We start from the raw sequence: 16,664 nt of genomic DNA on the forward strand, positions 1-16,664 counted from the left end.
TAGCCTTAAATCAAGAATTCTTTCACTCAGGATTGTAAATCCTTGTCAATTCCTCTCTATTCTTTAAGCTTGATGAATCTGATCCTTTTCAATGTTATAGGGAGCAAAAGATGGAGAGAATATGGTATTTAGAAGCAGGCAGACTTCAAAAACTTTTCATTAAGAAAAATGAGTTATTCTTTTTTGGTTGTTAACATAAAATTAGGTTTAGTATAATAAGAATAGAATTTTAAAAACCCAGGAACATATCTCTTGATAAAACAAACCATGGATTCAATTTTGTATTAATAAGCTACATTTCTGTGGACAGGGGACAGTGGTGATGGTAGAAATAGATGTTCTGTCTGATATGTCATGCTGCATGAAAGAAATTAGAATGCTTAGCTGTAAGTGAATATTCTAGAAGTTTGTCCAATTATGTATGGGCTCCCCTCTTCAAACTAGGAGTACTTAGAATACTTAGTTTAAAATGGGAAATTTAGAAATTAGTAAATTGACATATTCTTCTGATCATCCTCTGTAGTGCTAGTGAGGTCTCCTGTTCTACCCACATTGATGTGGTTCTTGTCCCTTTTGTCATTTATTTGTACTTGCTTGTGTGCTCCGTCACTTAAGTTGTGTCCGACTCTTTGTGACCCAGGTCTGTCAGGCTCCTCTGTCCATGGGACTCTCCAGGCAAAATTACTAGAGTAGGTTTCCAAGCCCTCCTCCAGGGGATCTTCCTGATCCACAGATCGAGCCCATGTCTCTTGCATCTCTGCATTGGCAGGTGGCTTCTTTACCACTTGAGACAGCTGGGAAGCCCAAACAATCCTTAAGGTACATAGTGTTTCTGTTCCCAACTTACAATGAGGAATTTGAATCTCAAGTATATGAAGTTTTTTGCTTAGGTAATATCAGCTGAATCTGAATCCTACCTTCAAAGCAGTATTGGGAAAACCCAACTTTCCTCCTGGGCTTTTCTTTTCTGTGTGTCTCCTCCATCTCACACCACTCTCACCCTTCATTTCAGACACTTCGGGTCACCAAATGTGTGGGCTTTTCCCCCCACCAAGTCCTACAACACTGTATGAATATACCACAATTTCCATCATTCTAATTCAATTCTGAGAGTATCTATCTGGACATTGTGTCAGATCAACGGATTAAGAGCTCAGTCCCATAAACCTGCTTCCATTCTACTGCAGGTGCCAGTCCCAAGGTTTCCTACAACTTCTGTCTGATTTGATTACAGATTGGAGGTTCTTACAACCTCCCTCGGGTTCTATTAAAATGCCGGAGTAGCTCACAGAACTCAAGGAAACACTTATTTCCCAGTTTATTGAAGAATATGATAAAGGATAAAGATGAACAGCCAGATAAAGAGATATATAGGGCAAAGTCTGGGAGTCTCTGGCACAAAAGAATCTGTCCCCATAGCATCTGGGGGCACGCCTCCCTTACTATGTGTTTGTCAACCTGGAAGCTCCTGAAAACCCATAATATAAGCACTTTATGGAGGCTTCCCCACACAGTCATGATTGATCTTTAATCCACTTTCAGTCCTTCTCCCTTCTCTAGAGAGTAAAAATTTCAAGCTTCTAATCACTTGGATGGGGCTTCCCCAGTGGCTTGGTGGTAAAGAATCTGCCTGCAATGCAGGAGATGCAGGGGATGTGAGTTCAATTCCTGGGCAAAGAGTCAGTCAGACATGACTAGGCAACTAAACACACACACACACACACACACACACATTCTATTATCCCACAAAAGCCAACATGATTTTCCTGTATCTCTCTGGTTTATTTGCCTAGTCACTTTGCTATTACTTTCTTGAGTTTTTGAAACAGTAAGTTGGGCATCTGCATTCTTCTTCCATCCCCCACTCCACACCCTTCTCTTTTGGCTACGTTAACATACCCCAGATGTGCCAACATTCTGCTATTGCTTCTGTGCTCTGGCAAGAACTAGAGCAAACTAATATTCTTCACATTGAATGGATGGCTTTCTGGGAAATGGTGGATATTCTATTTAATAGAGTTGCCTGAGCTAGGAAAGAAAAAAGGAAGCCACGATGAAAGACATTTATCCCATGAAATGCAAAGAACATCAAAAAAGAACTGGCTGATGAGGTAATGTTTTCCTAATGTGAGAACAATATGATCAACAATCAATAGCATAAAAGGAAGAGGCCAGCAAGGATATCCCAGTAAAAGAGAAAAGGAAGAAATAATGGAAAGAGACTTTTATGACCTCATTTATAGTTCAGTTTTTGCTACTGGTTTGAAATATAGGGAAAATAATCATGCTGCTGCTAAGTCACGTCAGTCGTGTCCGACTCTGTGCGACCCCATAGACAGCGGCCCACCAGGCTCCCGTCCCTGGGATTCTCCAGGCAAGCATACTGGAGTGGGTTGCCATTTCCTTCTCCAGTGCAGGAAAGTGAAAAGTGAAAGTGAAGTTGCTCAGTTGTGTCCGACTCTTAGCGACCCCATGGACTGCAGCCTACCAGGCTCCTCCATCCATGGGATTTCCCAGGCAAGAGTACTAGAGTGGGATGCCATTACTTAAGCACAAAACAAAAACAAAATAAATCACCTAACAGTGATCCCTGTCTGCATATAACACAAATGCTGTGAGAACAAATTTGATTGTGTAATTGAATGAAAGATTTCTTGTAAATACCGACAGGAGTTGGACTTGGGATGAGTAGGTGAGATAAATAGCCTTTAAATTTCTTAGAAACTCAAGATTTCTAAGATTCTTTAAAGTTCCTGTGTGTCTGTATAAAAGACAAATTGTACCATGGTTATGTAGGGGATTTGAATTATTAATACACAGAAAGAATTTATCATGTGGTTCTTAATAAAACTTTATGTAATTAATAAACCTATGAAGGAGAAGGAGAACCATCCCTATGCTCTTACAGAACATGGAGCTTGGTTGGCAGTCTAAAGCAGGCATTGCTTCTAATTCATTCTTCAGTGAAATAAGGCAATCATCTATGATGAACAGTTTGTTCTTGGAGAAAGTGAATAGAAGGACCATGGCACACAAGGCACAGTGGGCGAAAGGAGTTTCAGGCATTGGACTGAACACGGGGAGAACAAGTTCAATAGTGCATTCCGAGTGGTGAAACTTCCCAGTCTTCTTCCCAGACTCTGATCTCAGAGTGCTGGTAACTGGGTATATAAATTAGGTTACAATTAGTTGGAATTTATTCTAGATATATTGAAAAATGGAAAAATAGATCTATCAAAACTAACACTTTGGGATAATTCAATGAAAAGGCTGGTTACCCACTGCCCTACGGTGCAGTCCCCAAGTGAGCAGGGCAAGTTTCCATTTAGGTTTTGGTGCTTCATTCTTCAACATGAAAGCATAGTGAAGAAGAGCCACCTATCTGATGGAGGTATCAAGAGTTCCAGACCAAACAGACAAGCAACGAGGAAAGATAATACAGATGATATGAGAACTAAAGAGAAATAAATATCACAGAAATTTATAAATTAGAATCAAAGCAAAATGAGACAAAAGCCATGACAAAGAAATTAAACTCCATTGCCCCCGCTACCAGTAAACAAAGAGAAATGAATGATACAGAAAAAATAGAACACAAGAATGAATTCATGGAAAACAAGAATATGACAGTTGACAGAAGGGAGAGAAGATAAAGAGCAAAAAGTAGAGAAACCCTATGGTCTTTGTGGTCCTGAGAATTCCCTAAAGATTGAGATGCCAAAGATGATGTACCTGTTGAAAAATTTCTAGAATATAACCAAATTCTTTCATTAAATTATATGTCTATCTTCTCTCTTTAAAAAAATATTTATTGGGATTTAACAACTTTGTCAAAGAGCTAGTACAGTTGTCCCTCGGGTTCTGCAGGGAATTAGTTCCATGACCTCCTTTCTCCATACCAAAATCTGCAGATGCTCAAGTCTCTTTTGGGCTTCCCTAGTGGCTCAGATAGTAAAGAGTCTTCCTACAATGCAGAAGACTGGGGTTCGATCCCTGGCTTGGGAAGGTCCCCTGGAGAAGGGAATGGCTACCCTCTCTAGTATCCTTTCTTGGAGAATTCCAGGGACAGAGGAGCCTGTTGCAACAGTCCATGGGGTTGCAAAGAGTTGGACATGACTGAGAGACTAACACTTTCACTTTTTAAGTCTTTTTTATAAAGTGGTACAATATTTGTCTATAACCTATGTACATTCTCTTGTTTACTGCAAATCAACTCTAGATTACTTATAATACCTGATACAATGTAAATGCTATATAATTAGCTGAACATACAATCTAAATGCTATGTAAGCAGTTGCCCTGGAGGCAAACTCAAGTTTTGCTTTGTGGTACTTTCTGGAATTTTCTCTTACTGAATATTTTTAAGGTGCAGTTGGTTGAATCCTTAGATGTGGAATCTGCTGATATGAAGGCCTGTATGTAATATCCTAGAGCCACTATGTTAGACAATGTGAAAAATTCTAATTACAACTTATCCCTTGCCTTAATAATCTAATAATTGTTCCAGCTGACATTTTATTTTAGGTGAAATCTTTATTAATTTGTTATTGGTTTCTATTTTTTTAATAGTGTCTTGAACATTATCAGCATATCACTGTTAAGTAGGTGTAAAACTATAGTGGACAAACTTGCTCAATTTTCTTATACAAATCTCTCAATACATACTGTTTACACAATAGAATGGCTTTTTTTGCACATACTGATCACAGATGAATAACTGTGTTCTTTTTGAGTGAATCTGTGGTATATATTTAAATGTTCTGCTTGTGTACTTCGTTTAGATTATTTGAATGTATAATAGATTGCCTCTCATCTTTAGTTGTCACCCAAACATTTTGATTAATCACAAATATTTTATTCAAAAATCTCTAATAAAAGGTCAAATTGTACTATATATTTATTTGGATAGCTGTTGCTTAGAACACCTCAAAGATGGAAACAATGGTTTACTTCACACTTTCAGTCCCTAGGGTGGTATCTCGGAGAAGGCAATGGCAACCCACTCCAGAACTCTTGCCTGGAAAATCCCATGGGTGGAGGAGTCTGGTAGGCTACAGTCCATGGGGTCGCAAAGAGTCCGACACGACTGAGCGACTTCACTTTCACTTTTCACTGTCGTGCATTGGAGAAGGAAATGGCAACCCACTCCAGTGTTCTTGCCTGGAGAATCCCAGGGATGGCGGGCCCTGGTGGGCTGCCATCTCTGGGGTCACACAGAGTCGGACATGATTGAAGCAACTTAGCAGCAGCAGCAGCAGTAGCAGCAGCAGCAGGGTGGTATCTAACCCCAAATGTAGGGTTAAGTGCGTGTGTCTGTGATACACTGATGAATAAAAGTCATGTCTTAGACACCGGTGACTCATGGAATGCACCAAAGCAGAGTACACAAGAATGTTAGAAATAATAGCAAAGTCAACACATCCTACTGGGGTTATAGATATAAGAAAGCTTTAAGGATTTTTTTATGTTTTTTATATTTATATTTAACTGAGAATGACAAAGAATTGAAATCTAAAATGAAGCAAAAATTCTATCATGGATGAAGTGAATCTTAATCATTGGGGGTGAAGTACAATTATCAAAGAAACTGGCGTTGCATATCTAAGATTCTAGTATTCAAAACTGTTTAGATTGTTTAAGTTATTGTGAATGGAAGACGGGCAAAAATTAAGGTACCTATGTTTTTCTTGTGTTGCATGTTATTCATGGGAATTGAGCTTGCTCTTATAGAATTATGGAAGAAGCACCAAAGAGTATTTCTTTGCACATACTATGGCTTCATAGTCAAAACTATCCTTCTTAGTGAACAATTACAAACCAGAACCCCACACATTGTCCTTATTTTCTTTATCCACTGTGTGTTTAAATTAAATAATGGGCCAACACAACTTAACTATGACTCTAAAACATACTTTTAATCTTTGAGGCTTTAGATCCTACCAAAAGACAGGACATCCTCCAAAAACACACACACACACACAAACAGTAACATCAATAACAAAACAAATTACCTTGCTCTATGTAAGGTGTAGTTTCCTCTTTTGGAGGGATATTTGTGGGTCGTGGTGTGGGGGCAGGAGGTCTGTTCATAATGAATGAACGACTTCCAATTTTTTTCTTTATACTCCTATTGGCCAGTATTGTGTCATATTCACTGTCATCAATCTCAGCAAAAGTGTATGGGTCTTCCTCCTCTTCCTGATCCTTTTCATCTTCTTTCTTTTCTTCTTCGGAATCACTTCCTGTTTCATATCTTGCACTGAAATCACACCAACTTTGACTTCTCTCCATTTGGCCTTCCAACAATTTCCCTGCTTATAAAATATTTGAATGGTAATTATTTATATTTTATACAATATTATTGGTGTCCATTTGTCAGTTGCTTGAATTTCCACCCCCCCAAATAATTTGCATATTACTCTATAAATTCCAAAAAGAGAAAAGTGAATCATGTAATTTACTAACATATTCTCCTTCAGTCTGTAATTGTTAACTTCTTAGAATAAGTTCGTTAAAGACATGGCATTCTTTGAAAACATACAAATAGGCATATAACTACTTTCCACATAGAATATGAATGATTTAACATCAGGAAATCAAATCATAAAACTAAGCCTCAAATATCAAATACTTTGAAAGCTTGTGTTTTTCAAGCCTAGTGTTCTCAAAATTTTTAAAAAAAATTTGAAGTCATTTTACGTTTTATAGGGATTGAATCAAGTATTTTGTCTAAAATTGATTTCTCTGAAAATGACAGAGGAGAATAGCCAAAAGTACCATTGTTTAGCTTCTTATACTAAGTCCCAATCCGGCTCTCTTGATTTCTATAGCCCAACATGAACTTCATTCCTTGATAAAGGATATTGAAAGTAGGGTTCATGAAATAAAAGATGGCATAGAAAATCAATGGCTTGAAGATTAATTTTCCAAGAATTAATCTTTTATGGTTAATAAATAGTCTTTATTCAGTAATCTTTTATGGTTTTCACATTCAGCAAAATATTTACATATTTTTATAAGATCATATTAAAATATTCTAGCAGCAGTTAATTTGGAAGACAAAGATACTATATACTGTGATCAATTAATAAGTTGAAGAGAATCTCGCTGGCTCTCTCTGCCAGACGATGAGAAAAATCTTTTAAATGTGTCCTTTTGACAAGTGTTAAAGTATTAACAAACACAATAAAAATGGAAATTATTTCAGTTATTGACTGAAAAATTGTTAATTCTCTGTGTTGTTCTGAGATTCATGCTCATGAACTAAGGAAGAATTAGTCTCCTTTCTGTTTAGTAAGAATCTGATCAAAAATTTTTAGCTTACTTAATGGATATTTTAGTGCGAAAACTTAGGAGGTAGGGAGAAAGACAAACAGTTAAAAGCAGAATAAAAAGGTATTATTATAAGAAGATTCAGCAACTGTTTTAGGTAGACTCATGAGGAGAGACCAAAGGAGAGCCCAAGACCACCTCCCTGCCGAGTCTTAGCTTATTTCAGTTAGTTTAACCCAAGAAGTATGGATGCCAACATGGCTGGCATTAACTTTAAAATGTCCAAGACTTTCCTTTTCCCTTGTGAATAATATGGTTTTGAGATTCTGACTTCATGGCTTCTGTTTCACTGACAGCATCCTAGGTGAAACCAGATTAAGTGTGTGGGAAACACGTGTAGTGTTTCATTTTTAGCGGAATGTGTCAACTATCTTACTTTTATGAACTGGTTTCCGGAGCTGTTAACTCTCTTTGTTTCTCCTCCTACCTCCTTTCTCAACTCTTTCTAAAGTTGGGCTTGCACTAGAAAGAAAACATTTCACTTTTCATTTCCCAGTGTATTAGATTATACTTTTCATGTTGGAGTTGGATCTGAGTTTTCTCAACTCAGATTGCACACTAGTAAATAATGATTAAAATACATCACTCCTATAATCCAATTTTTGAAATAATTGGGAAAGAATGTAAAACAAAGATAAGAATCCTAAAAGCCCAGGAAACCTGTCCATGGAAGAATTTGACACATTCTAATTACAAGCTCTAGGGTCTTGGATCTAAATCAAAGTGATCACTCAGTTGTGTCCAACTCTTTGCGACCCTATGGACTATACAGTGCATGGAAATCTCCAGGATAGAAAACTGGAGCGGGTAGATATTTCCTTCTTTGGGGGATCTTCCTAACCCAGGGATTGAAACCAGGTTTTCCACATTGCGGTTAGATTCTTTACCAGCTGAGCCAGCAGGGAAGCCCAAGAATACTGGAGTGGATAGACTATCCCTCCTCTAGCAGATCTTCCCGACCCAGGAATCAAACCAGGGTCTCCTGCATTGCAGGTGGATTCTTTACCAGCTGAGCTACCAGGGAAGCCCAAATCAAAGGGGGATCATAATGACGGTTGCCTTGAAAGTTTGTTGTGAAGATCCAAAGAGACAGGATGTCAGTTATAAACAGAAAAGTGTTCTATGAGACTGTTTTCTCCAATGAATATGTTCATGAATCGATCATAAGAAATTTGATGCTTAGAGCATTCATGAGGTGGCATCTCTTTATCAGTGACTTGAAGGCAGGAAAAAACTTGTACAGAACAATTCCTGAAGCTATCACTAGCTAAAGTCTCCAGCGAAAAATAAGTGGGAGCTTCTAGTCTTACTTTCAAAGACCTCAATCAAAAATTTTTAAGAAAAAATATTGGCATTTTACTTTTAATTCACTTCCAGTATTAGCCCCATGAAAAAATATGATATTAAAATTGTGCTCAGTCACTCTGTTGTGTCCGACTCTGCAAACCCATAGACTGTATGTAGCCTGCCAGGCTCCTCTTTCCATGGGATTTCCCAGGCATGAATACTGGAAAGGGTACCCATTTCCTACTGTAATTAAAAGTAACACTGCATTGAAAATGTAATAATACGGTTTTTAAATAACAGGAGTGAGTTTTTGTATGATGTTGCTTTTTATATTTAGTACTCTTCAGAAGATATATAGGCCAACATTATACTTGTGGTCCTAGATATCTGGTGAAAATTACTCTCTGTGGAATAACTTTTAACCTCCTAACCAACATACCATATATGGAAATTCACATTAGAAAAAACAGGATTTAAAATTTTATTTAAACTATTTAGCTCCCTTTAAAAAGTAGCTAAAAATTAACTCCTTTAATAGCTTTAACCTGATATAAGACATCCTTGTTTTCTTAATAACTGATTTTAATAACTACATAAAACTATTCACATCTATAAAAGTGGGAAAAATACACCAAAACTTTGTTGTCAGGGCTATATTCAGTGGGCTTGCAAAGAGTCAGACATGACTGAGTGACTGAGCATGCACGAAAGCAAGCAGATACTAATTTACATCTCTCCCCCCACTCCCAATATTGATATACCTACATCCTTGATCTATCTCAGCAGTCTATAAGAGCTCAGCACATAGTAGGTAATCAATACGTGTTTGTTGAATGAGTGAATGAATCGAGAAAGTACCCACTAGGTTTCCCGCACTTTTCATTAAGATACTTTCCATCTCTTATAAAGTGCATAATCTTAGTAAGGGTTTATGTTGATTAACTTGAACCTTTATAGGGATAATGCCTTCAAGAACACAAATGCTGAATTTCATGGTTTCAAAATTCACTTTTTAAAAATAGTCTTTAAAGACTTTACAGCCTTCTAGGACTTGACAACTCAAGTACAGTGACAAATGGGGCTTTAATAATAGATGCTTCTTTCATCCTTATTAAATTTTCTCTGTAAGAATATTTTATGAATTTGGAAAATAAACATGAAAGAATGATCAGTAAAGTGGGTGGTAATTAGTGACTGTAGGAGTGAGCAGAAAAGTCTGCCAGGCTGTGGAACATTCCAGGAAGATAAGCCTACCGTGGAAGCTCCCGGGGATGCTTCCTGCCCCTCACCCCCACTCCCACTCCCACCTCTGCTGCTACACAGCTTCGTTCCTGCATCTGGGAACAATGCTATCACAGTCATTTAACTGTTCTTCCACTTTAGCAAGACAGAGTGCTTTTAGACTTTGGTCTCAATGCACAGTGTGATAAACCCTTTACCACTTGCTTCCCCTGCAGCTCCTGACTGAGGGACTGTGCCCAAGCTCATTTTCAAATCTGTAACATATTAGCCTTTCTCTTTTGCCAGAAAACTAAGAGTATTTTTAAAACCCAAAGTTGTCATTTACTTTTCCACATGGTGCTTGAGGTTCGTTTTATGTGAAGAGTGACAGACTCCTTCCAAATTTTCTTTCTTTACTTACAGAAAGCTTTGTAATGAGACTTCTTTCCTGGAAGGAAAAAGCAAGAAAAAGAGAGAGGGAGAGAGAAGAGGAGTGAGGGGTAAGGAAAGGTAGAGAGAGAAGGACTAAAGGAGGAAAGAAGGAAGGGAGGGAGGGAGGAAGGGAGTTAGTGCCAGGTACCTCTTAGCTGATTTCTCAGGTTTTAGATCCGGAGAAGGCAATGGCACCCCACTCCAGTACTCTTGCCTGGAAAATCCCATGGACGGAGGAGCCTGGTAGGCTGCAGTCCATGGAGTCGCTAACAGTCGGACACGACTGAGCGACTTCACTTTCACTTCTGACTTTCATGCATTGGAGAAGGAAATGGCAACCCACTCCAGTATTCTTGTCTGGAGAACCCCAGGGATGGCGAAGCCTGGTGGGCTGCCGTCTATGGGGTTGCACAGAGTCGGGCACGATTGAAGCGACTTAGCAGCAGCAGCAGGTTTTAGATATTAAAGAACAGGAGGAAAGTTTCTTTTGGTTTTAAATGGTGATCTTTGTATAGCTTCACCACTGCTATACTGTATGCTGTGTAAGCGTGTCAAAGTTTCAAAGTTGTTTTAAACTTAAACTTACCTTGTACTGGGAAGTGAGGTTTTTCCAGTTGGAAGGCAGTGGTTACAGGTCGTGGTGGGGGGAGAGGTGGTCTGGGGCACACAAGGGGCTCTTGGGAATTATTTTCAGGGTTGTCTCCGGGAATGAACACATACAAGTCATCGTACTGGTTCTCACTCTCGCTGTCCACCTCTGGAGGGCCGTGCTCTGCCTCCATGCCTGATTCATGCTCTTCTTCTTCCTCTGCTGTTTCATTCACTTTGGCTTCTTCTGACCTCTGCCTGTAAGGCCAGCTTTTATGGTGGAGATCTGGGCTCTGTACGGCTGTTTATGATAAAGATTGTAGGATTTCATTTAAACACTCCATCTGGAGGCAGTTAATGTTTTGTAACTTGATACAGAAGTGGTGGTAATGTTAATTAAACTTTTATCAACTGATACAGGAGAAAGCTAACAAACGCGTAGTTTTGGTGAATAGCCATTGTTGAGCTTTTAAAATATTTACCGAGAGAGCTCCATTACATCCTGCTACTTCAGTTTATGACACTCTCATACACAATAATAATATGTAATATTCTGATATTACATATATAATAATATTGCAATTCTCTAAAGTTATTGTTTGAGCAGATTCAGTATATGACTGCATTACCATATTTTTAGTAGACAACAATATAACCAACCTAACAAGTAATAAGTAAGTGATGGAAAAGGTAAAGACAAGGAACAAAAATCTTATCTTGCTTATAAATACTGTGATCAAATGAGTCTGTGATTCTTAATTATTTAACATTTATCACCAGATGACATCTTAATTCTTAAAAATACTATTTGATAAAGTGTTGATATTTTTCCATTGGGAATGCATCTAAATTACCAACAATAGGTAAATATTTTTTCTACTTTTAAAAAAATTTCTACTTTTAAAATTTTTTTCAAAAATTTTAATTAGAGGATAATGCTTTACAATGTTGTGCTGGTTTCTGCTGTACATTCTGCTGGTTTCTGAATAAGCTATAAATATACACATATCCCCTCACTCTTGAGCCTCCCTCCCACCCGCTTATCCCATCCTTCTAGGTCATCACAGAGCACTGAGCTGAGTAGGTAAATATTGCTAAGGCTCAGTTCTCTCACCAAAAAAATCTATTCTATCTTGAAATTTAACCAAATGATTCAGGCAAATTTCCTCTACTCTAAGAATCATGATTCCATTATTTGTGTTTACACTGTACACGATAAATGCCCTCTAGCCACTTAGGAAGAAAATAGAATAATATATAATGCAATAACTTTAAATCTTAAAACTTGTGGTTTATATTTTCTTTATAGAAATTCTGCTCTAAATAAAGCATTCACAAAAGTTTGAAATGAACTTTGGAATCTATACTGGAGGGAAAAGGCGAATTGCTGTCATGAGTGCAATAGAAAAGCAAATAACTGTTGTTTCAAAGTTTTGTTAAACTAAAACACAGCTAAAGAAGACAAATGGCAGAGTACAGACAAAGAGGAATTTTTTTTATATGAAGAGTTACACTGTAGAGATTTTTTAGCAACAGGAGAAAAAAATCAATCATGTGGGAAAATCATGTCCATGATGGTACTACATATTTCTACATGAATTTTATTTTTAATTTCTCTCATTTTTCTTGTGGGAAAGAAGAAAGGTCTAGCTGCCAGTATTAGAACTGCAACCAAGATTCTTTAACTATCAGCTGGGGCAGAGCAGACGGTGTTTCGTTCTTGCACAGATCTCTGCACAGACCTCATTCATCTTTCTGCCTCTAACCCCAAACACAGCCTGAAATAAAGGAGTTTCTAGATATGCTGATGGAGTAAATGATGGAGTGGCTGGAAAGAAATCATTGCTCAGGCTAGCAAAAGGACTTCACTGTTCCTGTCTGGGCAAATTGATCATCAACTTAGAATTACATTCATGCTATAGGCAATTCCTTACAGCTACCTTTATGTCAACATGCTCAGTTTATGTAGTCTATTTTATGTAACACTGTCTAAGCAACAGGGTCTCCTTAGTCCTTGTCAAATATGCCCAAACCTGGAATACAGCCCTAGAGTCATACATGGTGGGTCAGTGGGTTTTAGGAAACTTCACAGAAATGATACCAATGGAAATTTGCTGACTTAGGGTGTTCTATGTTTCACCTCTTCTCTAAGGAAAGAGTCAGAGGCCTGAGTCCAATCGCACAGAATTTCATATCGGTGACAGTTTCAGGTCCCAACAGTCTGTAGAACTGAGGTTGTTCTGTACCAATAGCTGAAATAATGTCTTCTTATTATAGGTAGTACTTCTGAGAATAAATGTCATAATAAATATATGGTCATTATCAATGATGGCCTTTACATCACTTTCATTACCACTAAAATGATAATAAATCATTAAAATGATATTAAATGTATAACTTTAAAATTTAGTGCATCAATTGATTACATTATCATTTAGCATGATTTTGTGTTCTGCCCTAGTGTTTGAAGAGTTTACTGATTTTGCCAAAGTATGCTAGTTAAGGAATTGCATTTAATATTATTTGATTTGCAAGTCATCCCATCAGTTGAAAAACTGGTAGGCAGTTTTGTGGAGCATCAGCTGTGACCTGTTCAAAGTGCAAATGACTTGAGGTAAGAACAGGAGAATTTGGAGCAGAAGTGTGAATAGTTCCTTCATGAAGTACAGAATATTAGGGGCAAATGAGAAGGCAGCTGTTTCAAGGTTTCTTAACAGAGTACTACTGGCATTTTTGAGAAGATAATCCTGTGTTTCCTGGGGCATGTCCTGTGTATTGCAGGATATTTAGCAGAATTTTTAGCAAAACTCCCTTCTCAACTCATGACCACAACAAAAATCTCCATTCACTGACATGCATTCTCTGTTGAGAACAGAAAATAGTGCTCCATTAAGAGCCACTGCGTTATTGCGACAATCCAGGGGAGAGCTGATGCCAGAGTGGACGGTGTGGATAAATAACAGTGATAGGGTAAGGAAATACTGGCTGTATTGTGAAGGAAGAGTTCACGGTACTATCTGACACATTGGAAGTGGGATAGGAGAGAAAGTAAAAAAGGGTGACTCCAAGTTTTGGGACTGAATTGAACAAGGAAGAAATCTTCATTTTCTGACATGGCAATATCAGCAGGTGGAGTGGATTTGGGCATGATTGGGGGCTTTCAGATTTAGAAATGTTGAGTGGGAGATGCCCATCAGACTAGCCCAGTGAGCAAGCTGTTGTGAACCTATGGAGTCAGGCATGATGGGTAGAATTATGTACATGGAGGAAGATTCTGGTTGTCTTCAGTCGTTATATATAGAATTACATTCTATTACAGCTAGCGGGGACCTTAGAGAGAACTAGTGCAAACTCATTTCTCATCTGAGAAAACTAAGGTCTGAAAATAATGTGACTTTGTTTAAAAAAATCAAAAAAATATAGTTATCACAGAACATTTATATCAGACTGACTAGTGTACTTTCTTTGGGTAGGAAAAACTGCTGGTTTGATTATTAAACACTGAACTTGTTAGAACTATTTAAATTAGCGAGATAATGTAGTAATATTTCTACCAGATGATATGCTCAAAGTCAGACCATTAATTAGATGTCGTCCAATGCTCTTTGTGTTTTTCCACACTCTCTTCAGTTTGACTTTACCAGTTACAAATACCTTAATTTAAGTGTTATGTATATATGTAACATAGAGGAGCACTTACTAGGAGAACATGTAGAAAATGAGGTAATACCCTCTTCATAGCGATTTTCTTGCTCATTATCTCTGCTAACTTCTTGGATCTGAAATAAAGGAGTGTAACTTTCAATAACACGCATTAATATTAATAAACCTGTATTTTTTAATATACCAAATGGAGAACTGATACATGCAAAAATAAGAATTAGTTTTAAAATTCTAATTTAAATACTTTGATTATTATATATCTTAGCTATTATATTTGGGCCATCTATAATTTTTTCAATGAAACATAGTATTAAAAAAGTGTAACTAGAACAATATAACATTCATAATAAACAATAAATATATTTTAAATGGAACTTCTTGCAATACTTTTAAGATCCACAACAATAACTATGAAATTTTTACAATAGATAACTCCTGAATAAAACTGAATCGAACTATTTCACTTAGAAACCATAAACATTGCTTCCTTTGAACATTTCTGTATCTTTTACCAGTTCAAAAAACAATTAATTACATCAAGGATTAAAACACAGTGAAAGGCAGTGAAATTTTAAAGAAGTTTCTTTAAAAAGAAAAAGGAAACTGAGTAAAGGAATTTATGCTCCTCTTTCGTAAATCAGTTCCACTACAATTAGAAGTGGGAATTGCTGAGAAAGCATAGGAACCTGCTTTATTTTCTCTGGAATTGCTGTGCTCAGTTGTTCAGTTGTGTCCAAATCTTTGTAGCCCTATGGACTGTAGCCCACCAGGGTCCTCTATCCGTGGGATTTTCTAGGCAAGAATACTGCAGTGAGTTGCCATATCTTTCTCCAGGGGATCCTCCTGCCCCAGAGATCGAACCCATGTCTCCTGCATCTCCTGCGTTAGCAGGCAGATTCTTTTACCACTGAGCCACCTGGGAAGCTGGAATTGCTAGCCTTTGCTTATAATCTCTGAAGGAGGCATGAAATCTAAATTACTGGAACACATTGGTGGTTGTAGAGAAAACTAAGTAATTCCAGTGACAGTTTTATTTGGACAAAAGCATGTTGAGAAAGAGATGGAGCTTGGTTGCATTAGCATAGATCACATTTTGTTACCAAGAACTCCAAGTGATTATTCAAACAATTTATGCTTTTTTATTTAATAAAACTGATGGAAATGATTAGGCCATTGCTCTACACTTGGTATGTCCCTTTAAAATTTAGAAGTGTTCACATTAAAGCATTATTAAATTTATAACAGACTTGGTGTGCAAGGGTATTTGACTTGCATCATGACTTCATCAATTTGATTTGTTACCCACTTTGGCCAATGAGAGCTCAATGGAATTTATTTTATTTGTTGTTGTTGTTGTTTAGTCAGTCGCGTCCGACTCTTGCCAACCCCATGGACTATACCCTGCCAGGTTCCTCTGTACATGGGATTTCCCAGGCAAAAATACTAGAGTGGGCTGCCATTTCCTACTCCAGTGATCTTCCCAACTCAGGGATGGAACCAGCAGCTCTGCAAGTCTCCTGTATGGCAGGCAGATTCTTTACCACTGAGCCACTGGGGAAGCCAGAAGCAGCACAGTCTTTGACTTCCATTGAAATCTTGAAACTAAAAAATCTCTTTAATGTTTTTATAGTGAGCTTGATGCAGAAGCTCATTTTCTTTTTTTTATTGAAGTATTAGTTGATTTGCAATGTTGAGTTAGTTCCTGGTGTATAAAAAAGTGACTCTGTTTTTCATATACATATAACATGTGTTTCACATTCTTTTCTATTTAAATCATATTTTCTCCTTTGTGGACTCAATTAAATTCTAATGTGAAAAGTCATGTAACTTTACTACAGAGATTGACAAGTTGGTTGATGTCTATATACTCAGTATTAAAAGCATTGTTGATATGGCCATTTTTTGTTTTCAGTTAGCCTGACCTCTATATTTCACAAAGTAGATCAAGAATATATTTTTAAAAATCTATAATATTAAAATCACACCAAGGGAGTTTTTACTAGTTGAGTAACAGGAATGCTTTTCAAAGATTTCAGGAATTATGTGAAAATTTCCTTTATCCTATTCACAAACCTAGACACCACAAGCTCAAAATCAGTCTCTTAATAAAGAGACTGTGGGCAACTGTGTAGGGGTTTATG

The 16,664-nt window shown here is 37.4% G+C and overlaps 1 protein-coding gene across 8 annotated transcripts in view; it reads right to left on the bottom strand.

Annotated features, from left to right (window-relative positions):
- The window catches only part of BANK1 (B cell scaffold protein with ankyrin repeats 1), a 319,023-nt gene that overhangs the window by 37,690 nt on the left and 264,669 nt on the right, over positions 1-16,664 (bottom strand). For 4 of the 8 annotated variants that reach the window (XM_070791140.1, XM_070791141.1, XM_070791138.1 and 1 more), the window contains exons 8-10: positions 14,561-14,639; positions 10,859-11,161; positions 6,012-6,314 (exon numbers count right to left, since the gene is read on the bottom strand). In XM_070791140.1, the coding sequence (XP_070647241.1) occupies positions 6,012-6,314; positions 10,859-11,161; positions 14,561-14,639 (685 nt within the window). The remainder of the gene's footprint in view (positions 1-6,011; positions 6,315-10,858; positions 11,162-14,560; positions 14,640-16,664) is intronic. The other 4 variants (XM_070791142.1, XM_070791139.1, XM_070791144.1 and 1 more) reach the window with 2 other exon arrangements.

The sequence above is a fragment of the Bos indicus genome, chromosome 6, assembly GCF_029378745.1.
Source record: "Bos indicus isolate NIAB-ARS_2022 breed Sahiwal x Tharparkar chromosome 6, NIAB-ARS_B.indTharparkar_mat_pri_1.0, whole genome shotgun sequence".
Taxonomy (NCBI): domain Eukaryota; kingdom Metazoa; phylum Chordata; class Mammalia; order Artiodactyla; family Bovidae; genus Bos; species Bos indicus.